Raw genomic sequence first — 21,323 nt, 5'->3', positions numbered from 1 at the left:
GCTTTTAACTTTCTGGGAACTGAACAAAATCTTCTTTTGGGGTTCTTTGTGTAATCAAAGCTTTGGTTTATTTTTTAGTTTTTTTTTTTAACTAGAAGATTAATTCTGTGCTTTTCTAAACATATGGATTTATGACATTATTAGTTTCTGTCACTTCTCTAACAACATCATTCTAAACAAATTGTACAATGATTTCCTCACGTTTAGAGTGTCTGCAGGGTGGAAGTGGAATTTATGTTCTCCTATGGAAACTTTGGTTATGGATTTTCACATCAGGTTAGTTCCTTTCTTTAAAAAAAATTGTTTTCTGTTTTAACTCATCAATAAAAATCATCCTCTTTTGAGCCTCTATTTTTTTTTCCAGCTGGGCAACATTTGTAAAAACGTTTAGGGCTGGCGCATGGCTCTGTGGGTAAAGGCTCTTTCTACTGAGCCTGATGGCATGGTTCAGACCCAGGAACCCACACAGTGGAAAGATTTTCCAAAAGTTGTCTGCTGACCTCTGCTTGTATGCTATGGCTCATGCATCCCCCTTAAAAAAATAAATAAGTGCTTAAAAAGTGATCACTTAAAAAATAAATGCTGCTTTGTATTCTGATCTTGAGATATAAGGACTTTTCTTCAGAAAAAATAAAATAATACTTTATCATCTTTTGCTTATACATTCTAAATGATAATATTTTGTTCAAAATGTCTTTATTTTAAGACTTCTTTCTTAATTGTTTCTCTACATTTGTATTATTAAAGCAGTGTTCGGTGTTTCATTGAGTGTGGAATTTTACATCTAGAAATATTAATAAAAAGGAGTCATTGATCACAGATACATGCCTGTGATCTCAGCATTCAGACTGAAAAAAGAATTATTCTAGAAAAATCATACCAATATATCGAAACACTGTCACCCAGTGTTTGAAAGAACTCTTGCTATCCCTGGATCGTTAGAGCCAAGCGTTAGCCTGATTCCATTGTGCTGCTGCTGCTGTATAAGGAAATGACCTCCCATTTCAGGGTTTTCCTTAGTAGTCTTTGGGTGAGTTTTGATTACTAATTGAGAATAAGAGTGATCTTACTAAACAAGTCTACTGCTATGTTAATTAAAACCCCTGAAATATATTTACATTTTCCACACTATATCATGATTGTTAATATATTTTTAAATGGAAGCTTATGAGTATTTTTAGAGGTAGGTCTGTGTTCAGATATAAGCATAACCTGTAAGAGTAACTATTCTTAAAGGGAGGGGTCATTTTCAGATTGGTAATCCCAGCACTGGAGAGGTAGAAACAGGAAGCTCCCTGGCGCTTGCTGGCCAGCCAGTGTAGCCTACTTGATGAGCTCCGTGCCAGTGAGAAAGCTTGAGTACTGGCACCTGAACGACACATGTGAACACACACACATGTGAACACACATGCGCATAACATCTTCAGATAAAAATGAGCACATTCATGTGCACGCGTGGAGAACGTGATAGCTTATTTTCAGATAAAACAAGGCAAGTATTGTTTCATGTAGGTAGACCTTACTGAAAACACAGAACAAAGGGATTGTATGGGAAAGAACTGGCTGTCCAACAAAAGCGCAATGCAACCCCGGAGGCTTTCAGTGATATGCCTCCTGCTCACCTGCTGTGATGATGTGAAAAGATCTCCATCCAAGAACCAGAAAAGCTACACTCATGTTCTATGTCCTACACTCAGGCACACCATTTTGTAACTTTGAGTGAATCACTGATCTTCAGTGTAATCTATAAAATATACACACTTAGTTCATAGTTTTGTCAAAAGCATTTGAGAAAGTTAAAGATATACAATGCTTGGCAGATATTTAGTACCCAACAAATTAAGTTGTTGTCTTCACTCCTCTTCTCCTTAGATTTGTCACTTAAGGACCCTATAGGCCTTTGGGAGCTGGGGTGGGGATGGGGGTGTTAGTTCTATTACTGTTATTATTATATAACAGTTATATTATTATAACTAACTGTACTTACATTTTTGTTCAGTTAAAACCTCTTCAGAAAGCCATTGAGCCATCTATGTTTATGAATATTGCACCTCCTCCAGAGAGAACAGACCCTGTCACGTAAGTTTCATTACTGTACTAAGATCAAGTGGCACTTTAAAGGTATGACGGAGCATATTCGTTATTTTAAGAAACTCTGAGAACATGGCCAAGATGGGCTAGGCCTTAAGATAAAGGGAACACTGAATTCCTTTGCTTAATACCTGACAGAAAGAGCCAGAGCTCATGTCTGTAACCTCAACGCTTGCGAGAAAGAGGCAGGAAGATGGGGAGTTTGGGGGAGGGGCAGTTATATGAGACCCTGTGAAAAACAAGCAAACAAACAAAAAGATGGGAGTGATACTGAGTTTCTAGGTGTCACCCTGGGAAAAAGAGCTGAGGTCTAGAGAGGAGGGGGGTACCTTCTTTGTGAATGAAGAGGTGGCTTAATGAGGACATTAGCCAGCAGGATCCTTCTTATTGAATAAAAAGGAGGGTTTCTAAGATCCATGTGTTTAGTGGTTGCCAGTTTCTGCTCTGTAGTACAGCAGTGTTAGCCTACCCACTACCACCCATCCAATTCTTATTCCCAAATTGACTGTAAAAACAAAGCAAAACTATGTTTACAGATACTACTAGTGGGGCTGGGGGATGCTCTGCAAGCTGCATTCAGATCTCCAGCATCCATACACAAAGCCAGTCATGGCTGCAGGTGTATATATCCCCAGCTTTGGGGACAGAGGTAGGCAGATTCCAGGAGTTTGCTGGCCAGGCCAGCTGAAATGGTGAATTTCAGGCTCTGTGAAAGCCCCTGTTCCAAGGGACTAAGGCAGAGAGTTATAGAATAAGACACCCCAGTCTTTTGATTTCCTCATGCATGTACATGCATGTACATGCACCGTTACATTTATGTGCACGCGTCCCCCACACACTCCATACCACCCAACACAAAAAAATATTTTAAGTTATTAACAAATGAGCTGTAGTTTAAAATATAATATTCCAAGTTCCCTGCATCCTGAAGCAACTGGCTCAACCAAGCAGTTCAGTGGCCTTTTCTGTACGTCAGTCACTCACCATCAACACCTGCAGGCTTGGCACATGGATCTCTGGGTGGTTTTATGTGTTCTGAATCACCAATATCTGTTACCAGTACCTGGTGCATCTTCTCCTGTAGCCAGCATTCAGTAGTCCATGAATCAAGGTACAGAAGTGAACACTGTGCTGCTTACCATTGCTCCTGACAATTCCTGAACAAAACATTCTCTCCTGGTCTTATAACCTTATCTTGTGCTGGCCTAGAGCTATTTCCAAAAAGGTAAATGCTTCCATTGAAAAACTGCATTATAGAACTAGAAGTCAAGGCTGCTGTACAGCTTCTGGGCTCCTTATGACCCAGAATCAACAGGTAAAGGAGGGAGTCACTGTACTGGTAAATACTGGATCCCAACTGCAGAAGAAAACACAAAGGACTGTCTCACAGTGGGCAAAAGGAAGGGTGTGCTGAAATACACGAGACTCTGTAGTTTAAATCACACTCTGTGATTTAGGGTTTTTTTGCATTAAAAAATTATTTGTGGGCCTAGAAAAATACCTCAGTGGTTAAGAGCACTGACTGCTTTTCAAGTGAACCAGTGTTTAGTTCTCAGCACCCACATGGTGGCTCACAAGCATCTGTAACTCCAGTTCCAGTGGCTCTGACACTGTCTTTTGGCTTTGATGGACACTGCATGCACACGGTACACAGATACCTATGCATGCAAAAGACAAAATACAAACGAAACTTTTAAAAAATGAAAGAAAAAAATTATTTGGGGTAGAAGCATACAGTGGCATCCTGTGGAAACTGATGACAGCTTGTGGAAACTGGTCCTGTCCTTCCTCCACTTGATGCTGGGATGGATCTTGAGTTCAGTTTTGGCAGCAAGTACCTTTACCTGCTGAGCCATCTCACTAGGCCAGAATACAAATTTAATAGAAAAGTGCACCTTAATCGGCACAGAACTATTAGTGGCCTAGAAAGATGGAAGTTTTAATCACACCACTAGGTAAGGCATCAGCTACTCAGCTTGCTAATGCAGAGGAAGGGCAGAATGGACAGTGGAAGAATAAAGAGGTAGAGGCTGTGACATATGGCGAGTTACAGAAGCAAGGGGATGCTTGTTATGAATATTTCCTCCCAGGTTGGTTATGAATGTGTTTGCATGAATCTATCTATACATGGATGTAAGCAGCTTTGTTTCCACCCGTATCCCTATATCATACAATATCACACTAGTGAGGTGCTGAGGTGCTGAGGAGAGGGGTAGACATCACCCGACCTTTCCTTCCTCTCCTGCTCTGTCAGGAGAGCAGAGGGCAGCTGTGTCAGGTCAGGTGGGACGGTGATCACGTGACCCTCTTCATTTGGAGGCTCAGGATGACTGAAGTGATGAATACAGATGCTAGCTTGACAGCAAGTGGATTATTAGTAATTCATGCGTCAACTTGACTGACCACAAAGTGACAGGATTTTGCTCATCATTCAGGGAGAAGTTTTGATGAGATTAGTATTTAAATAGGTATTACAAGTAAAGCAGATCTCAGTGTGGGTAGCCTCAGCTCACCTGCTGAACACAGCAAGAAGACGACTAGCCTCTCCCTGAGAAGGAAAGTGTCCCTTCAATCTGAAATACCAGCTTATAGCGATCCACCCCTTGTTCTTGAGCCTGTTTGAACAGGAACTGTGCTGTTGCCTCAGTTATACCATTGCCAGCCTGGGTCACCAGCCAGCAGACTCACCCTGCAGAGCTCAAGCTTCTACAAGTTCATGGGGCCAACATAATGTGACAACCTATTAATATGTACTTGCACCCCACTGAATCACTAGCCGTCCGTGACTGATTCAGTGGGACAGATGACTGCATTCATTTGTGAAATGTTTAGGATGTTTAATCATAGTTCTTGAGGTTTTGGGAATGATAGGTCAGAGATGGACGGTGACAGAGAAAAGAGAAGTGGCAGTGGTAGTTGACATGTATGACCACTGGGTGCCTATGTGGTGCTTCTACCTCCCGAGCCAGGGGACATGGCGAAGAACATATTCAGGGAATGGGGAAGTCATGCATTCTATTTTGGAAATATTTTAAACTTAAGGTGTTCATTACTGTATATAGCGAAGACTAGCCAAAAAGGCACTTGCTAGCTGTTAGGTGTGTAAGGGACCTCTTTACTAATGGCTCTCTTGTATGTCAGGTGGATTTAATAAATCACCCCCCTTCTAAAATGATTATTCTTTCTGAGCATAGTTTCCCTCTCTCCTCCTCTCCCAAGCCCTCATCTACTTCTTCTCTGGTTCCCTTCAGAAAAGGATTCCATAATTCTTCTGTGGGTTTGCTGTGAAGATGGAATGAAACAATCTATATGGACAGACATATTAATATGGTGTGACACAGGATTCAATCTATAGAACTAGTTGTTTGAAAGAATGAGGGACTCTGAAGGCAGATTTGGCTATAAATGGTTTCTAAAAGGCCTGGGCTCCAATTCTTTTTCTCCTTGCTTTGGGTCACCCACCACCTCTTCTGTCCCTACCACCCACAGTCTTGACAGGATGAGTAACCAAGAAAGCGCTTCTCTCAGGATTCTGATTCTTCTTCCTTAGCCTGTCTTGGTGGCCCGTGGTGGTGGGTGAGCTGACGCGAGTGGAGGAAAGATCCGGACAATGGCTACCACACTGATTACAGGGGTGCACTTTTACATCATGTCGGCATTTAACTCTATTACCATTTTTCAGAAATGTTATTACTCCGCAACGAATAGAATACCCGGCATTCTTATCCCCAGAATTTAATGTTAGCATCGGGGTTCCTGAAGCCAGCCACGCCACTGTGGTGCAACTTGAGAAACTCCGTGAGAAGCCCCGGGAAAGGTAAAGAGCACACATTTCATTTATTTATATGTGGTCTATAGTGTTCCACATTCCCTCTGTTGAACCACGGGCCTAGAATACGCATTGTGACTCTGCTTTATGTTCATACTTCTCAGCAAATTGGGTACTTTATTTTGGCAAGAAAAGAGGTAAAGACCCATTCCTAAGACAGCTGCTCCTCCACCTGTCTGTTCTGTGGTCTCTTGTGCTATCTTTCCTTGTCGTGTCTTCTCTGTTAGTCTGCGTATTTCCTTCTCCACCTCACTGACTCTTTCTTTCTTTTAAATCTGCTATGAACTAATTCAAATTTGAATTTTAGTTATTTTCTTTCTCGGTTATGGAATTCTCATTTATTTGTATAGCTCCTTCCGTTCTGCAACAGATACTCAGCTGAGGTTTCCAATGCCTTTATCACACCAATCTTAGTGTTAAGTGGTCCAGACCTCTGTAAAACAACATAGGCAATGGGGCTTAATCCAGAGACACTTAGGTCTCCTAATTCTGGAGGCTATGATGTCCAGCATTATGATACTGGCTGAAGGCATTACATGATTTATAGTTTGGTATATATTTCTTTACACCTTTTAGTCTTTAACTATAAGATTCTTAAGTTCTTTGAGACAACTTTCTGTATTTGGTACTTAGTGCCCGACTTATGGTAGATATTCAAAGAGTCTTTGATAAATAGACAGAGTGTCAGGTTAGAGGGCAGAGTCGTGTTCTTTGGTCATCCACTCATGTTCATGAACTTAGCATGGTGGAAAACTAACATGTGCACACATTCGCATGTGCACACATTCACTTCTACATACGTTCTTCTAAGTTATTTCAGACCATCTCATTGTACAACAGCAACAAAGTCTGAATGAAGTCTGAAGTATGTTTTGAAATTTTGTTTGAAAGGACTATTATAAAAGCAGTGAATATTTGCTGATCCTAGATCCCATGAAATACAGAGAGACCCAGGGCTGTTGAGTCCATTGTTCTGTGCCATATTTTCAAGGGACTTGGTGGTAGCCAAGATAGTAAGAAGTTGAGCAGAGCTAAGATAGCTACGCAGTCCTGAAGAAACAAAAGCCAGAGTTCAATGGTGTATCCCAAGGATGATGGGCTTCATAAACACCCAGACTTCTACCTGGGTCAACAATGAACTATGACAGACTAACTCTGTCTTTAAATGCCCATGCCCTAGCTGCCTGCTGCCTACCACTGGTCCTCATTCTGGCATTAGAAGTAAGAGCTGCTGCCAGAGGTAAACACATGCCTTTTCTAGAGGATAATATACACAAGAGCCTCAAATTATTTCTGCAAGACTTTAAATACAGTGTCTTGCACCAAGTAAAACAACTATAAGCAAGAGGATGTAGTCTCTCTCTCTCTGTCTCTCTCTCTGTCACACACACACACACACACACACACACACACACAAGCGAAAAGTGAAAAAAAAATAGAGCAGACACAGACTTCCAGGGTCCCGGCTTGCCCAGTTATCAGACCTAGGCTCTGAGTAGCGCTGGGGCTGCAGATGAGATGGGTAAGCTCCTCACACTCACATCGTATGTTGAAGCCATCACCCTTACATGATGATGTTTGGGGGCAGGACCTTGCATTTTGTTGCCTATAACTTTAGAGGACTGGCAGGTGGATGAGCAAACTCTTAGAGTTAGTATATTCTGCCATATGCATGTATCCAGAGTGGACACACAATGCATGAATTGGTTCAAATAGACAAGGTGTCTTTGGCAAGACTGATACTGAGTTCTGGGGCATAAGATATTTGCCTTGGCAGTTTTTTTAAGTTATTTTTTTTAAAGCATCCATACTATATTTCTGGGAATACATTATCAAATTGTTATTCTAATTCTTCCATTTGTTTTTTATTAAGTGGAAGAATGATTTTTATAAATCTCCTTCCTGGTTGCCCAGTGTTACACTCCTTGTAGGAGGAGAGCAGTGAAAGATTGTCTCTCCCTCGTTACCTGGTTTTCAAGGTTAGGTTCTGAGTATCCTTCACATGCAGTGCTACTAGTTGTCTATTGCCATATTAAAAACCACACTAAGTGTAGGTATATCGCATATTTCTATCAGCTACCTTCTTTCTTTTTGCTTATTGGCTGGGCTCAGCTGTACAGTCAGATGAACCACGAGATGTCTTTGCTCATCTGTCTGCCACTTGATGGCATCTATGAGCTGGGACCTGAGTTTTCCACATGCCCTCTGGTAGGCTGCCCTGGCTTCATTAACAGAATGGCATTCTGAAGGCAGCATTGAAGGAGGGCACACACCACTGTGCAGAGTGCTCCTCATACTTATCCTAATGTCACAGTAATGGTGGCCCATTGGCCAAGGCAAGCCTCATGGCCATCATTGGGAACAAATATATGAGGAATTCTAGACTCAGATTTTTGAGGAGAAAATTAGCTAAGAAATTTGTGAGCAATAAGGGTCTGTTGTTTAATCTACCCAATATATAGTATTCCGTTATTGCAGCCCAGACTAATCAAAATAAGCACTTTAAAACACCAAGAATAATGCATAATTGAATAATTTCTGAAATGTGTTCATAAAGTGTAAATAATGATAATAAAGTGACTAGCTGATAAGAAATGCATCATCATCATAACTAATGTCGGAGTATATTTGTGTCTTTATAAGGTGTATCTCTGTCCCTGATCGCTTCCCATAACCATGACCCTTACTTTTGTTGAAATCCTTGTTTTAACTGCATCCTTAGATAATATGTTGTTGGTGAGTTGCTTTTGGACCTTTGTGTAAAATGGATCGTACTGTGTTATTTTTCTGTGACTTTTATCACACTCTCCTGTCACTGGCTTTGTTTCATCTCTTGCTGATTTCTTTGTTTAGGTTGGAAAGAATGAAAGAGGAGTATAAAAATATGAGTACATGGATAGAAAAAGCTGATTATTTAAGAAACCTTATTAATCCAAAAATGATAAAAAGGGATCATAAGGTAATTAACAAAATGTATTCTTTTATATGTAGTATGCAAATACATGTTTAGTAGAAATATGAATTGATAATTAACAATGTTTGATCAGATAATTGCTTATTAACTTTATATAAAATGCTACTCATACTTCATAATCTTTTCTATATTAACAATGTGTCATTCCATAAGTGTTTATTCATGATATCTAAGGTTCAGTTAACGGGCCAGTTTAAAGCCTGCGCTTCAGTGGCATCTAGTCTGTCCACCAAGCTGTGTAACCGTCACCACAGTCAATTGTAGACATTCTTCGTTATTTAAACAGAGGTGGCCTCACACCATGAGTGAGAATTTCCTCAGTTCCCTCACTGCCGCCCAGCCCTCTGCAAACAGCCCGTCTGTGTTACTCTTCTGTATATGCTTGCCTATCCCAGACAGTTCCTAAAGGTGGCACTGCATATAGCACATGGTCCTTTGCAGCTTACTTTTTCCCTTACCATGTTTTCCATTTGTAGTATATAGCAACACTGCATTTGTTTCTAGATTCATCTCTGTTGTATGGATAAACTACATTTGTCTCTGTGTTCATCTGCTGATGAACTTTGAGGCTCTTTATACTAATGAGCTACGGTGAAGGGCCCGCAGTGAGCATTCATGAGCAGACTTCTGTTGTTTTTCTTGAGATGGGGGTCTCACTATGTAGGCTAGTCTTAAACTTGCTGACAATCTCAAAATCCTCCTGCCTCAGCCTCGCCAGTGCTGAGATGACTGATGTGGATCAGTGTGCTTGGCTTTCTTGTGTCCTTTTTTGCGTGAACAAATGTTTTTAGATTTCCCGCATGAATGTCCAGGAACAGCTGCTAGGCCACATGGTAATTCCCAGTTTAAAGTTTTGAAAAAAAATTCCAAACTATTTGTATGAGCAACCTTGTCATCTTAAATTGCAATAAGAAAGTATGGTGGTTTAGAATCTTGACCTCTTGTTGGTTTCCGTGTTGTGATAGCTGGTCCCAATGTTCCCGACAATCTTGGGAATTCAAAGTGCTGGCTCATTGCATTTTTTATTTTCATTTCTCTAACGATGGATGGTGTGAACATTTTTTCATACATTCACTATTCATGTATCTTCTTTGGATAAATATTTATTTAAACCTTTGGACAGTTTTTAAATGGTACTTTTTGTCTTGTTGAGCTGCAGTGGTTTTTAAATGCATTTTGATATTAATACTTCATTTGAAATTTAGATATATAATCTAATGTATACATTTTGATCAAGAAATAAAGGATTTCTATCTCAGATAAAACATTTACTAAGATCACAACCCTGAAATGCTAGTCAAACTGCGTTGATATTTTTATGTTTTACAATTTCTCTGTAATAGTTGGGCAGTAGTTTACTGCTACAAGTTAAATTAATTATTATTTACTAGTAGAAGAGTTAATATTTTAGGAGAAACTTAGACTAGTCATTAGAGAGCTTGTAGATTTGTGCTCTTATTAGTAAAGGTACTTTATAAAAAGGTTCAATGTCATTGTACATTGCAAATTTCCTTGGAGTTTTGTAAAGATATACATAATTTTAAAGACATAGGCCATCACATATTCCAATACAGATACGTTTCTTGCTCTCCTCGTTGCTTGCAGTTGTATAGCTAACACCACGCTTCGCATCCCTGGGCTCCCTTCTGTCATCTCTGTGATGCTAGTCCTCGAGCTTGGGCTGCTGCTTCCTGGAGTAGCAACTTCTGTTGAAATCATGCTCCTTGGATTAATTTTCTCACCAACTCCGCGTCCTCTGTAAAATAAATATGAAAGCAGAAAAAATATTTTAGTTCTTTAAGTATTCTACCCAACACGTTTTCTTTTTTTTTTTCTTTTTTTCTTTCTTTGTGTGTCTAGGGAAGTAGTGTACCCAGTGAATCAAACTCTAGTGCATTAGAAGAGCTTGAAAGGACAACATACGGTAAAGTCAAGTCAATTTTATGTTTATTATTAAGATAACTAAAGCAAGGTGGGATAGCATAAAAGTTACTTACTCTAAATGAGTTTCACTTTTGTCATAGATCATACATACATCTTATTATTGTACCAATTATATTTGTATTTTGTAGTAATCTCTAAGAAAAGTCTTGGCCCCTATCAAGAGGTTTTCTTTTAACTTTTAAAATTGCTACGTATTTTCTGTGTATGGGTGTTTTATTTGTGTATCATCTGTGTTCCTGATACTCCCAGAGGCCCTCAGAGATTGTCACTTTCTCTAGGAAGAGAGTGACAGGTGGCTGAGAGCCACCATGTATATGCTGGGCCTCTGCAAGAGTAGCCAGTGCTCTTACTGCTGAGTCATCTCTCTCACCTCAAGAGTTTAAAAAACATTTTTTTAATGGTTCTTTGCTTCATAAAAGATAGAGAAATTTAAATCCTAGCTGTGACATTTATAAAGATATTTTTATTAAGCATTTGATCTATAGAACTATTGAGGTAGGGGTGTGTGTGTGTGTGTGTGTGCAAGAGTGAATCAGACAGAACAAGACAGGCAGAAAGAGAAATTATTAAGCAGAGGAAATTCAATTAGTATCTAATTTGAGAACTTACCCTAAGTTATCAGTAAGAGATTTAATTAATGAAAAATAGTGTTCACATGGTCTCCTAAACATCTCTTTCAAATTTATTTAGAAAGCAAGTTAAAGCATATATACTACTGTACTTTAAATACATGGATTTATATCTTTAATATCTCTAAGTATGTGATATAATTTATTATTGCAAGGTTTTGATGTAACTTAATCATCTTTCCATGCTATTTCCATTGCCCCAGCTGTATCAGCCATTTGCATATACGCGTGTGAGCTCATAGTTCTGTCTTCTGTACTAACTTAGTACAGTGGAGCTATTGTTTCTTCAGTCTCTACTCTACATGAAATATACCAGCTGCTTTTGGTGCTATTTGTACTGTTTGGTTGCTAAAGATCAAACCTAGCACCTCACACATGCTAGGCAAGTGCTCCACTGAGGACCTCTAGAGCCCAACACTCAGACTCCCTCTTCAGTCTCACGCACTGGGAAGAAGTAACAGCTAGCTCATGCTCTTTCTCGTTCTCTCTCTCTCTCTTATTCTCTCTCTCTCATACACACACACACCTTTTTGTACTATGATTTTTGTTTCTCTAGAGGTTTTATTTTTAATTCTTTTTTTTTTTTTTAACATTTCCAGTGAGCCATCTAATGACTTGCTTCTTTTTGGTATTTCTGAGGCCTCTAGCATTCCAGTACATACAAGTGTTCTGGGCACTTTCCTATCCACGTTTTTATAAACAAGTAAACTGAGAATTAAGCAGATTAAATAACCAGCAGATTAGAATCCACATAGTCACTGGCTGGTAAGAGCTGACTTTGACCCTGGAGCTTAAGTATTAACCACACTGCTGTTTCCATCTTACATTGGCTTTGTTTTTCTTCCGAGCTGAGACAGAACCCAGGGCCTTATGCTTGCTAGGCAAGCGCTCTACCGCTGAGCCAAAGCCCCACCTCGCTATTTACTTCTTATGCACCACATCCATAAGATAATCTATTATTATTTATTTTATAAGTAATACACACCACAGCTGTAAAAAGTGAGTTGAGGGAAGAATGTCACCAAAACATGAGCCCTGAGACCTTTCTGGCCCTCTGCAGACACTCCAACTCCAACAGTGTATATATATATATATATATATATATATATATATATATATATATATAAAACAATTCCTTTTTATAAGAAAGCCAGAAACCAACTGACAGGCTCCCAAATTCTGAGTGAGCACAAAACAACCTGCTCTTTTTTAGCTGCTAGGAATACTTTAGGCACCTACTGTGGAGGTCAGAAAATAAGATCATAAGCTAATATTTTGATTTTTCTGAGGACATCCTAAGACATGGGCTCTGTCTTGCCTGTATCGGAACACCATTAAGACCTAGCATACTCTAGATGCTTGAGACACATTAAGAATCAAAAAATATACCATGCATGGTTGTGTATGCCTGTAATATAGTCACTTGAGTGGATAGAGGAATCAGGAGTTTGAAGCCAACATTCTGATTCTTACCGCAGACAGGCTGAGGCACTGGCTCTTGTCTTGCTTGTCTAGGTGCATTGGTGATCTAATACCTAGGGTCTTTGAGAACAAAGATAATTTGAACTTGAAAGAAAGTTTTAAGAGGCAGCAGAATCTCTAGCAGGCAGTTTGGTGAAGGTTTACTGTACAATGCTAGCACTTAACAACAGAAAGAAATGACTGTTTTCTCTTATATGGAAATATCAACACAAAGTAACAAGGAAATCGGGCCCATCAAGATGGGTCTCCAAGTAAAGGTGCTTGCCTTTTTGCCTGAGAATATGAGTCCAAATCCATGCAAGTGGTAGCCAAAAGAGACTCGGGGGGGGGGGCGTTGCTTGTATCATAAAAATACTAGTCAGAACTTTAAAGGAGACTGATAAGTTCATAATATGATGACAAAGGGGTCAGTGCATTAAGAAGAAATAATTGTAAATATATGTAACCAGTGTCAGAGAACTTAATGATATGCAAAAGAGGATAAAGGAGAAACAGGTAACAACACAAAAATAACAGGAAACTGGACTTTCTATCATAATAGTACAGCAAGACAAAATTAACAAAAGAGAATTTCGTAGCACTGCAGAACAAACTGACTTAACTATAGCCCAAATGGATGTGTGTAGAAGATTCTAGAAAACAGCGTAGACTATCCTCAGGAGTTCATAGAATATTCTTCAAAGGAGAGGTCACTAAACAAGCCACAGTGGTTTACGTTACACCTTTGGTTTATATCATACCAAATACCTTTCCAATTACAGTGGACTGAAGTTAGAACTGTCAGCAGAAGAAAACGAAAATTCTCACTATGTAGGCATTTAAAATTTTACTTTTAATAGTTAACCAGTAAAACACAGAATCAATGTAAAGAAAAATTAGAGACACCCCTAAATACATTCACTGAAGCAAAAGCAATGCCAAAAAGGGTGTTTATAGTAAGAGGTCAGTTTTGTTTTATTTTTATGGCAATAAAGGCTTCCACAGAAAGAAGTTTTGTGGCTTGCTCTATGGCTCAGAGTGCCTGATACTCTTGCAGAGTTTGGTGTCAGGCAGCTCAGCGCTGCCTATAACTCCAGCTCTGGGAGGTCTAGCACCCCTGGTCTCCATAGGCACCAGAATACATGTGTGTACACACACACACACACATATGCAGAATTAAAAGTAAAAAATGTAGTTTTTGAAAAGACCTAAAATTAAACAACTTCACTTCAAACCACTAAGAACTAGAGCAGGAGCTAATTTCAAAGTTAGAGGAAATAAAGATCATAGCAGTTTTTTTTTAATTAGAGAATTGAAAAAAATCAATAAAACTAAGTTTTAAAAAATGTAAATAAAATTGACAACTTAAGCTAGACTAGGAAAACATAAAGTGTGGCTGGAGAGACTGTGTAGAGGTTTAAGAGTTTTTGTTGCTCGTGCAGAGGGCCCAGGTACAGTTCCCAGCACCCACATGGTGGCTCACAACCATCTGAGACTCCAGCTCTAGGGAATCCAACACCCTCTTCTGACCTCCCCATGCACCAGGCACACACACCATGGACAGACATGCATGCAGGAAGGCACTTATCCACATAAAATAAAAATCAATCTAAAGGAGAGAGAAACCCCACTCTGTTGACCAGGCTAGATGGCCTTATACTCAAAGCAATCCACCAGCCTCTGCCTCCCATGTGCCACTATGCCTGACCTCTCTCCCAATTTTTTAATGTATAGTTTTTCCTCTGAACTTGGAACAAGGCGAGGGTTTTCTTCCCTGATTCTTGTATTGAGTATAATACTAGAAGTCCTAATAGAGCAACTAGTCAAGAGAAAGAGATAACTGCCATCCAGCTCAGAAAGGGAGATGACACCATTTTATTTTTACACGACATGACCTGGCATTTTTGGATCTCTTTATCTTTTGATTATTTCATTCTCCATGTATATGTTCATCATATACATTATAATCTTGTTATTTGTGTTGATATTTTCACATGTATATGGTGTATCTTGGTTTTATATCCAACCTAAGTGCCCCCTTTCTCTCTCTGGATGCCCAACACTTTCCTTCCCAACTTCATGTCATTGTTTCTTTCTTAATAACCCATGAGCCCCATGGTTGCTGCCTGTGTGCATGTGTGCACAGCACTGCCCCTTCTCGAGCAGCTGTCAATCGCAGCAGCTCCCCAGCTAGGAGTACAACCTCATGAGACTCCCTTACTCATGCTAGTGAGTTGACTGGCTTGATTCTGTACAGGTCGTGTGTAGATAGCCACTGTGATTTCATGGGTGCAATGGACACACCCTATCCAGAATATGCATCCTCCTCCTCCTCTTCTGAAAGTCTTTCTACTCGGTGCCCCACACTCTTCCCTGAGGGTGTGATGTGCATGTCCTGCTGCTTAGGGCTGAGCACGCAGCAGTCACTTATTCTGAGTGCTGTCAGTGAGTGACCAGTTGTGAGTTTCTGCCCTGCCTGCTGCCTGCAGCCACAAAGAAGCGTCTCCTTCCAAGGCTGAGAGTAGCAGTAATCGTGGGGACAGATGCAGCCATGCAGAAGGCAGGGTGACAGCACAGGGGTATGCTCTTATATGTACAGCACCCTAAAGACTCTACAAGAAAAACACGTTAGAACAGATAAATAAATCGGACAAAGCTGCACAATGCAAAATCATGTGAAAACCCGCCTCATTCTCCTCATGAACTAGCTTTAAAAAAGAAAGTGAATTAAAGAGAATTAAAAATGTAAACCCTGAGGCTTGAAACTGTAAGTTTTGCGGGTGATATATGGGAAAAGTTCAATGATGTTGGCGTAGGTGATAGTTCCTTTAATGTGACAGTGAAAGCACAAGTCCACACAAAAACAGCTGGCTTATATCGAGCAGGAGAGCCCCTGACAGCAGACCGTGAGAAAAGGCAAGTACCGAATGGGCCAGAAGGTCTGCAAAGCACACATCTGGTTAGTGGCTCATACCCGAACGACATAAAGAGTCGTTCAACTCACTAACAACAACAACAAGTCAGTATAAATAACCTGATTAAAAATGGCTCAGGAACTTGCATGACAGTCTCTACAGAGAGAAAGACAAGTGGTCAACACCACTGATCTCTAGTCCAGTGTAAATCAAAACCACAATAAAATCGCATCTTATATATCTGGCTAGATGGCTGTTACCAAAAAGTCAAAAGATAGCAAGTGTTGGCCAGGCTGTGGAGAAACCTTGTACATTGTTGGTGGGATGTAAGATGGCCCAGGGACTTAGGGAACAATACAAAGGCTACACAGCAATTCATATGTGATCCATTCTTATTTCTATACTCCTTCTTATTTTTCATCGGCCCCCCCCCCATCTTCCCGGAGGCTTGTCACCATGTTTTCACTAAGGTAGTGTTCATGTTTGAATAGCTGCTTTAAGTTATCATTTATTTGAAGGGAGAAAAATTATAGTTCAGCAGTGTACATACATGTAAGTAATGAATGTTGTTTAAGTAAAACAGAGACCTCATTTTTTTTAAAGCAGATATTCATCACAGAAAATCTGAAGCTATTTCAAACGAGGTAAGAGAATTTCTTCTTCTTTTATGTTCTCTTGTGTTTTGCCTGCATAGGTCAGGCATGCATATTCATGACTGGTTCCCACAGAGGTAAAATAAGACACTAGATCTTTCTGAGAACTAGTTGTAGATGGTTATGGCTACCATGTGGGTGCTGGGAATCGAACCTGGGTTCTCTACAAAGGCAGCCAGTGCTGCCTTTAGCTACTCTGAGCTATCTTTCCAGCCATAAGAGAATTTCTAATAGTCACTATTCTATGAAGAGATGGAATATAAGCGGAAGAACAGTTACAGGTAAAGCTTTAAAAGCATCCCTAAAGTTATTCAACAACAATATCTATACTATTAAATAGTTTCAAATTAAATTGCTCCATGGAAATAGACTTGAGCACAAAATAGTAATAGTTTAGAGTGTACAGCAAGGAGAAGGACTTAATGATGTTGAGGAAGAAAAGGGGAAAGCCCGTGAAATTTTACTTAAGGTCTGAGGAGTAGATGACCTACGCACCAGAACTGCTCATCACAATGTGAACCTAACAATATATATTTAATAATGGAAATCAGAAAAAGTGGAATTATCTCAATATCATTTTTCATTCTACTAAGGAATAAATCCCCATGTAGATCAGTAAAGACTAAAAGCTTTGTTTCTGTCTCGAATGCTACTCAGTTGTTTTCACACTGGTTCTGTGACTGCCAGATGTCAGCTGAAGAATCAGCTTGTACTGTTTTCCCAAGGGAAAGAAATGAGTCCCGGAAGCAATGGAGACTTTTGTATAAGATTGTACAACATTGAGTTAGCATTTAGTTCAAGAAGCTAGTCTTCCTTTTCCTTTTCTTTGTATTATTTTACTATTACATTTCCTTTATTTTATGATGTGATTGTGATATTTTGGTTCTAAAGTTTCCCTTGTTTCATGATGATAACGTAACAGTAAGACATCAGCCTCCAGATGTCCTTAACACGTTGCCAATTTATGCAATCCAGACATATGCAAGCCATTGCTTCATGAACAACTGCTTTATCACATTTCAGATAATGATCTATGCTCAGGTCAACTGTAAGATTTCTCAGTGTCTTCTTGAGGGATGTGATGACTTACAAATATCAATGGCAGTATGTAAAGGACAGACATAATTGGTTTATTGATTTTTAAAAACTCACTAGTGAATAATGATTAAATTTATTAAGTTTATTCTTTTTTTTTTTTTTGGTGCAGTATGGTGATAAGGAAGGCCGGGTCATACCAGTTTTAAAGCTGTTGGACCAAAATTATTCAGAGTTATCTTTACCTAAAAGCAGTGACTCCACCCCGCTGGAGGACGTGCTGCTGCCCCCCATTCACAGCCTACAGATAGTAGAAGAGAATGAAATGCCACACTTACCGAAGACCTCGGAGCCAGAAGACCGGCCACACGAAGAGAGGAAGAGTGTAGTATTTTCATCGGATGAAGAACTAATGCCCAAACATCCAAGCATTTTAAAAATAAGCTCATCTCAACAAGAGGTAAAGTTGAGACATTTACCCATAAATCCTGAGAGAATAAGGAGGAGGAATTTAGGTTTCTCTCCAACAGAATGAGGTACCAACTGAAAGCAAGAGGGCTAGTTTGGGCTCCTGAGAGTTGAAATGAAAAGGTGGCTTTCAAAGGGAAGATCCAACAGAAGTTCAACTAAGTGAGTCTCCCCCAGCAAAGCTTCAGACAGGAAAACCCAAAAGAATTATTTTTAAAGTCTACAAAATACCAATAAATTCAAAGTTATTCAAATGCCTCTAAGTAGAAACGTGTCTAAATATATTAATTGTTCTTACTCCGTGTGTACTGATCAGTTAAGGGGGAACTCCTTTGAAAGAAAAGCAAACGGTCAGTATACAAACTAATACCTTGCATTAGTGTGTGATTCTGCTGAAAATGTACTAACAATTACAAATATAAACTCCAAAGACGTGTAAAAGCCTGAGAAATTATTTTAGTAGAATTTTAAAAAAATATTGTCTTACAAAACATAGCACATATGTCCCCTTGTTTCAGACTCTGAGTGTAAATGGAAGGTACATTAGAAAGCCTTTGTCAGCATCCTCCTTCCTTTACTGCAGCCAGTGCATCCCTTTCCCCCTACCTGCACTGCCTGGTTGGGCCTCAGTGGGAAAGGATGTGCCTAGACACGATGGGACAAAGATGCCCCAGGCTAGGTGGTACCCAAGGAGGGTGGATTCCCTTTCTCTGAGGAGAAGAGGTATGAGAAATAGGGGGAGGGATTTGTAACAGTGGGACTGGACAGAGAGGAGGGGTAATCTGGATGTAAAGTGAATAAAGAAACAACAACAAAAAAAGAGGCAGCTGGGAGGAGTTAGAGGCCTCAGCAAAGTTCTCTCTCTTCATCCTTTTATGGATTCAAAACCATAGCCAAATTCCCTCTGAAATTTCAAAAGGTATCATTACATTAAATAACTGTAGCTGGGGACGTCTTCTTTTTAAAAAAGATTTATTTATTTTATGTGTATGAGTACACTGTTGCTGTCTTCAGATACACCAGAAGAGGGCATCAGATCCCATTACAGATGCTTGTGAGCCACCATGTGGTTGGGGGAATTGAACTCAGGACCTCTGGAAGAGCAGTCAGTGCTCTTAACTACTGAACCATCTCTCCATCCCTGGGAACTTATTCTTAATTAATCAATAGCTTAAAGCAATATAATTTGAATAATGTTATTTACTTGCTGTAAAGGTAATACATGCTCATAAAAAGGTTTGGAAAATGCAAAACATAAAAGACAAGCTGAACTCGGCAATGATGGCACACACCTTTAGACTCAGCACTCAGGACGTAGAGGCAGCTTCATCTCTGTATGTTCAAGATCAGCTTGGTCTTTTTGAGTGAGTTCCAGGACAGCCAGAGCTATACAGAGAAACCCTGTCTTAAAGAACAACAACAACAACAACAACAAACCCAAACAAAAGACAAGCTAAATACAAGTAGTTATAAATCCTTTACCACTCTAACAATTTTAGTTCTCTCAATCTTTGTTATGCATATATATTTATGTATATGTATATATATTCCTTATTTTTCATACTTGAATCAAATTCATTTTTTATTTGAATTAGTTCTTTGAAATGTTTCTATAATGAATTTGATCATATTTACCCCTCCCCAATTCCTCCCATGTCTACACCCTTCCCCTACTCACCGAATGCTATGTACTCTTTTTTTTATTTTGTTAAATTCATCAAGTATCATTTGCACTGCTAGTGTACTCTTCAATGTGAGGGTTCCTACTGGAACATGGTCAACCTACAAGGGCCTTAAGGAAAACTGACTCTCCCTCTCTCCGCTGCTATCCATTTCCAATTGTTCCTTAGCTAGGGTAGGAGTTCATGCTTATCTGTCTTCTAGGATGGAATTGTGGTCTGATTTGAACTGGCATAAGTTTTTTGTATGATGTTGTAACCTCTTGTGTGTTCATATGTGCTGAGAGGCCAAACCTACTTTATCTTGGGACCTGCCTCCATTTTAAAAGAAAAAGAGTCTGAGAACTTGACTAGCAGTCGGACCCAAGCTGCATCCAAGTACCAGGAAGGACCCCATGGCTTGTCCTAGAGTTACTCCCTAGCTGCTCCCTAGCAACAGCCAATCAAGATTAGTCTGATAGTTCCAGACATACTTTCAGACCATTTGTGATTGCTCATGGTTTTGTTTCAGAGCACCCACATTTAGGCTCACAACAGTCATTCAATTAGATGCTGCCATGCTGGAAACCCCCTCACTTAACTCTGCATTTCCTATACAACCTTGTTCTGCTGAGGGCTCTGGGCTGCGCTCTCTGTCCTGCTGTGTCACAGTTGGTGGGGGCCGCCCTAGTGTGACTGCATAGGAATTGGTTCCTTGGTGGTCTTTTGGGGTTTGCAATTCTAAACGCGGACCACAGTAAAACTTCTCTGTTGTGTCCTAAAAACAGCATTTCTTTGTATGCATCCACACAGACTCTTAATCTTTCCATCTTCTCTTGCATAATGATCCTTGAGCCTTGGGAGGAGGGGGAAGTGATAGTGATATCCCATTTAGGACTGAACATTCTAGTTTCCTTTTCTATGTACATTGACCAGTTTTAAGTCTCTGTGTTAATCACCATACACTACAAAAAGAACCTTCTTCAATGAAGGCTGAAATATGTAGTAATTTGTAAGTATAACAATAAGTCACTAGGCGTTGGTTTAATACCATATCCACATAGAGTAGGATAGGATCTCTCTAGGTGTTCTTGGTACCAATATCTGCATCAGGTGTGAGTTTCAATTTATAGATCAAAATTTTTTAAATCATAAAGTGGGTGATTCCTCTTATACCATGCCATTGTTTTTCCAGTGGGCATGTCTGTGTAGGGTGGCTGTTACTGTGGCTTACAGAGTTCACCGCTGGGCCATACATTGGTGACAACTTTACTCCTCCAGTCACGTTCTTAGTACCTTCCTTCCTTCTAACACCAAAGAAGAGCACACACATATACACAAGCACACACTCACAATGTCTTTTATGACTTAATACTTTAAACATTATACTTGAATTTAATCTCAGAAATTTTTATGATGTAGAATATTCTTTGATGATATTTTATATTTTCATTAAAAGCATTTAAATATTAACGGTCCTTTAATGAAAAATTTAGTGCTTAGTAGTCAGTTTTGTTTTCCTCCTGTAAATACATTTCTCTTTTGAAGAGTTAGAGGTTTTTCTTAAATTTCAAAATGAGTCCATTTTAACTTAGGAATATTAATCATTTAGAAATCTGAAGTTTTGCTGGGTGGCATTGGTGATGTATGCCTTTAGTCCTAGCCC

General features: G+C 39.5%; 1 protein-coding gene across 1 annotated transcript in view; it reads left to right on the top strand.

Annotated features, from left to right (window-relative positions):
• Positions 1-21,323, top strand: part of C2cd6 (C2 calcium dependent domain containing 6) — a 96,962-nt gene that overhangs the window by 26,403 nt on the left and 49,236 nt on the right. Inside the window, exons 7-13 of the mRNA XM_021159194.2 lie at positions 208-276; positions 2,000-2,079; positions 5,774-5,908; positions 8,774-8,879; positions 10,755-10,818; positions 16,450-16,487; positions 17,704-17,991. Of these exons, the coding sequence (XP_021014853.2) occupies positions 208-276; positions 2,000-2,079; positions 5,774-5,908; positions 8,774-8,879; positions 10,755-10,818; positions 16,450-16,487; positions 17,704-17,991 (780 nt within the window). The remainder of the gene's footprint in view (positions 1-207; positions 277-1,999; positions 2,080-5,773; positions 5,909-8,773; positions 8,880-10,754; positions 10,819-16,449; positions 16,488-17,703; positions 17,992-21,323) is intronic.

Source organism: Mus caroli, chromosome 1 (genome assembly GCF_900094665.2).
Source record: "Mus caroli chromosome 1, CAROLI_EIJ_v1.1, whole genome shotgun sequence".
In the NCBI taxonomy this organism is placed as follows: Eukaryota; Metazoa; Chordata; class Mammalia; order Rodentia; family Muridae; genus Mus; species Mus caroli.
The sequence above is the reverse complement of the archived record's forward strand: the minus strand, read 5'-3'. Positions and strand labels throughout refer to the sequence as shown.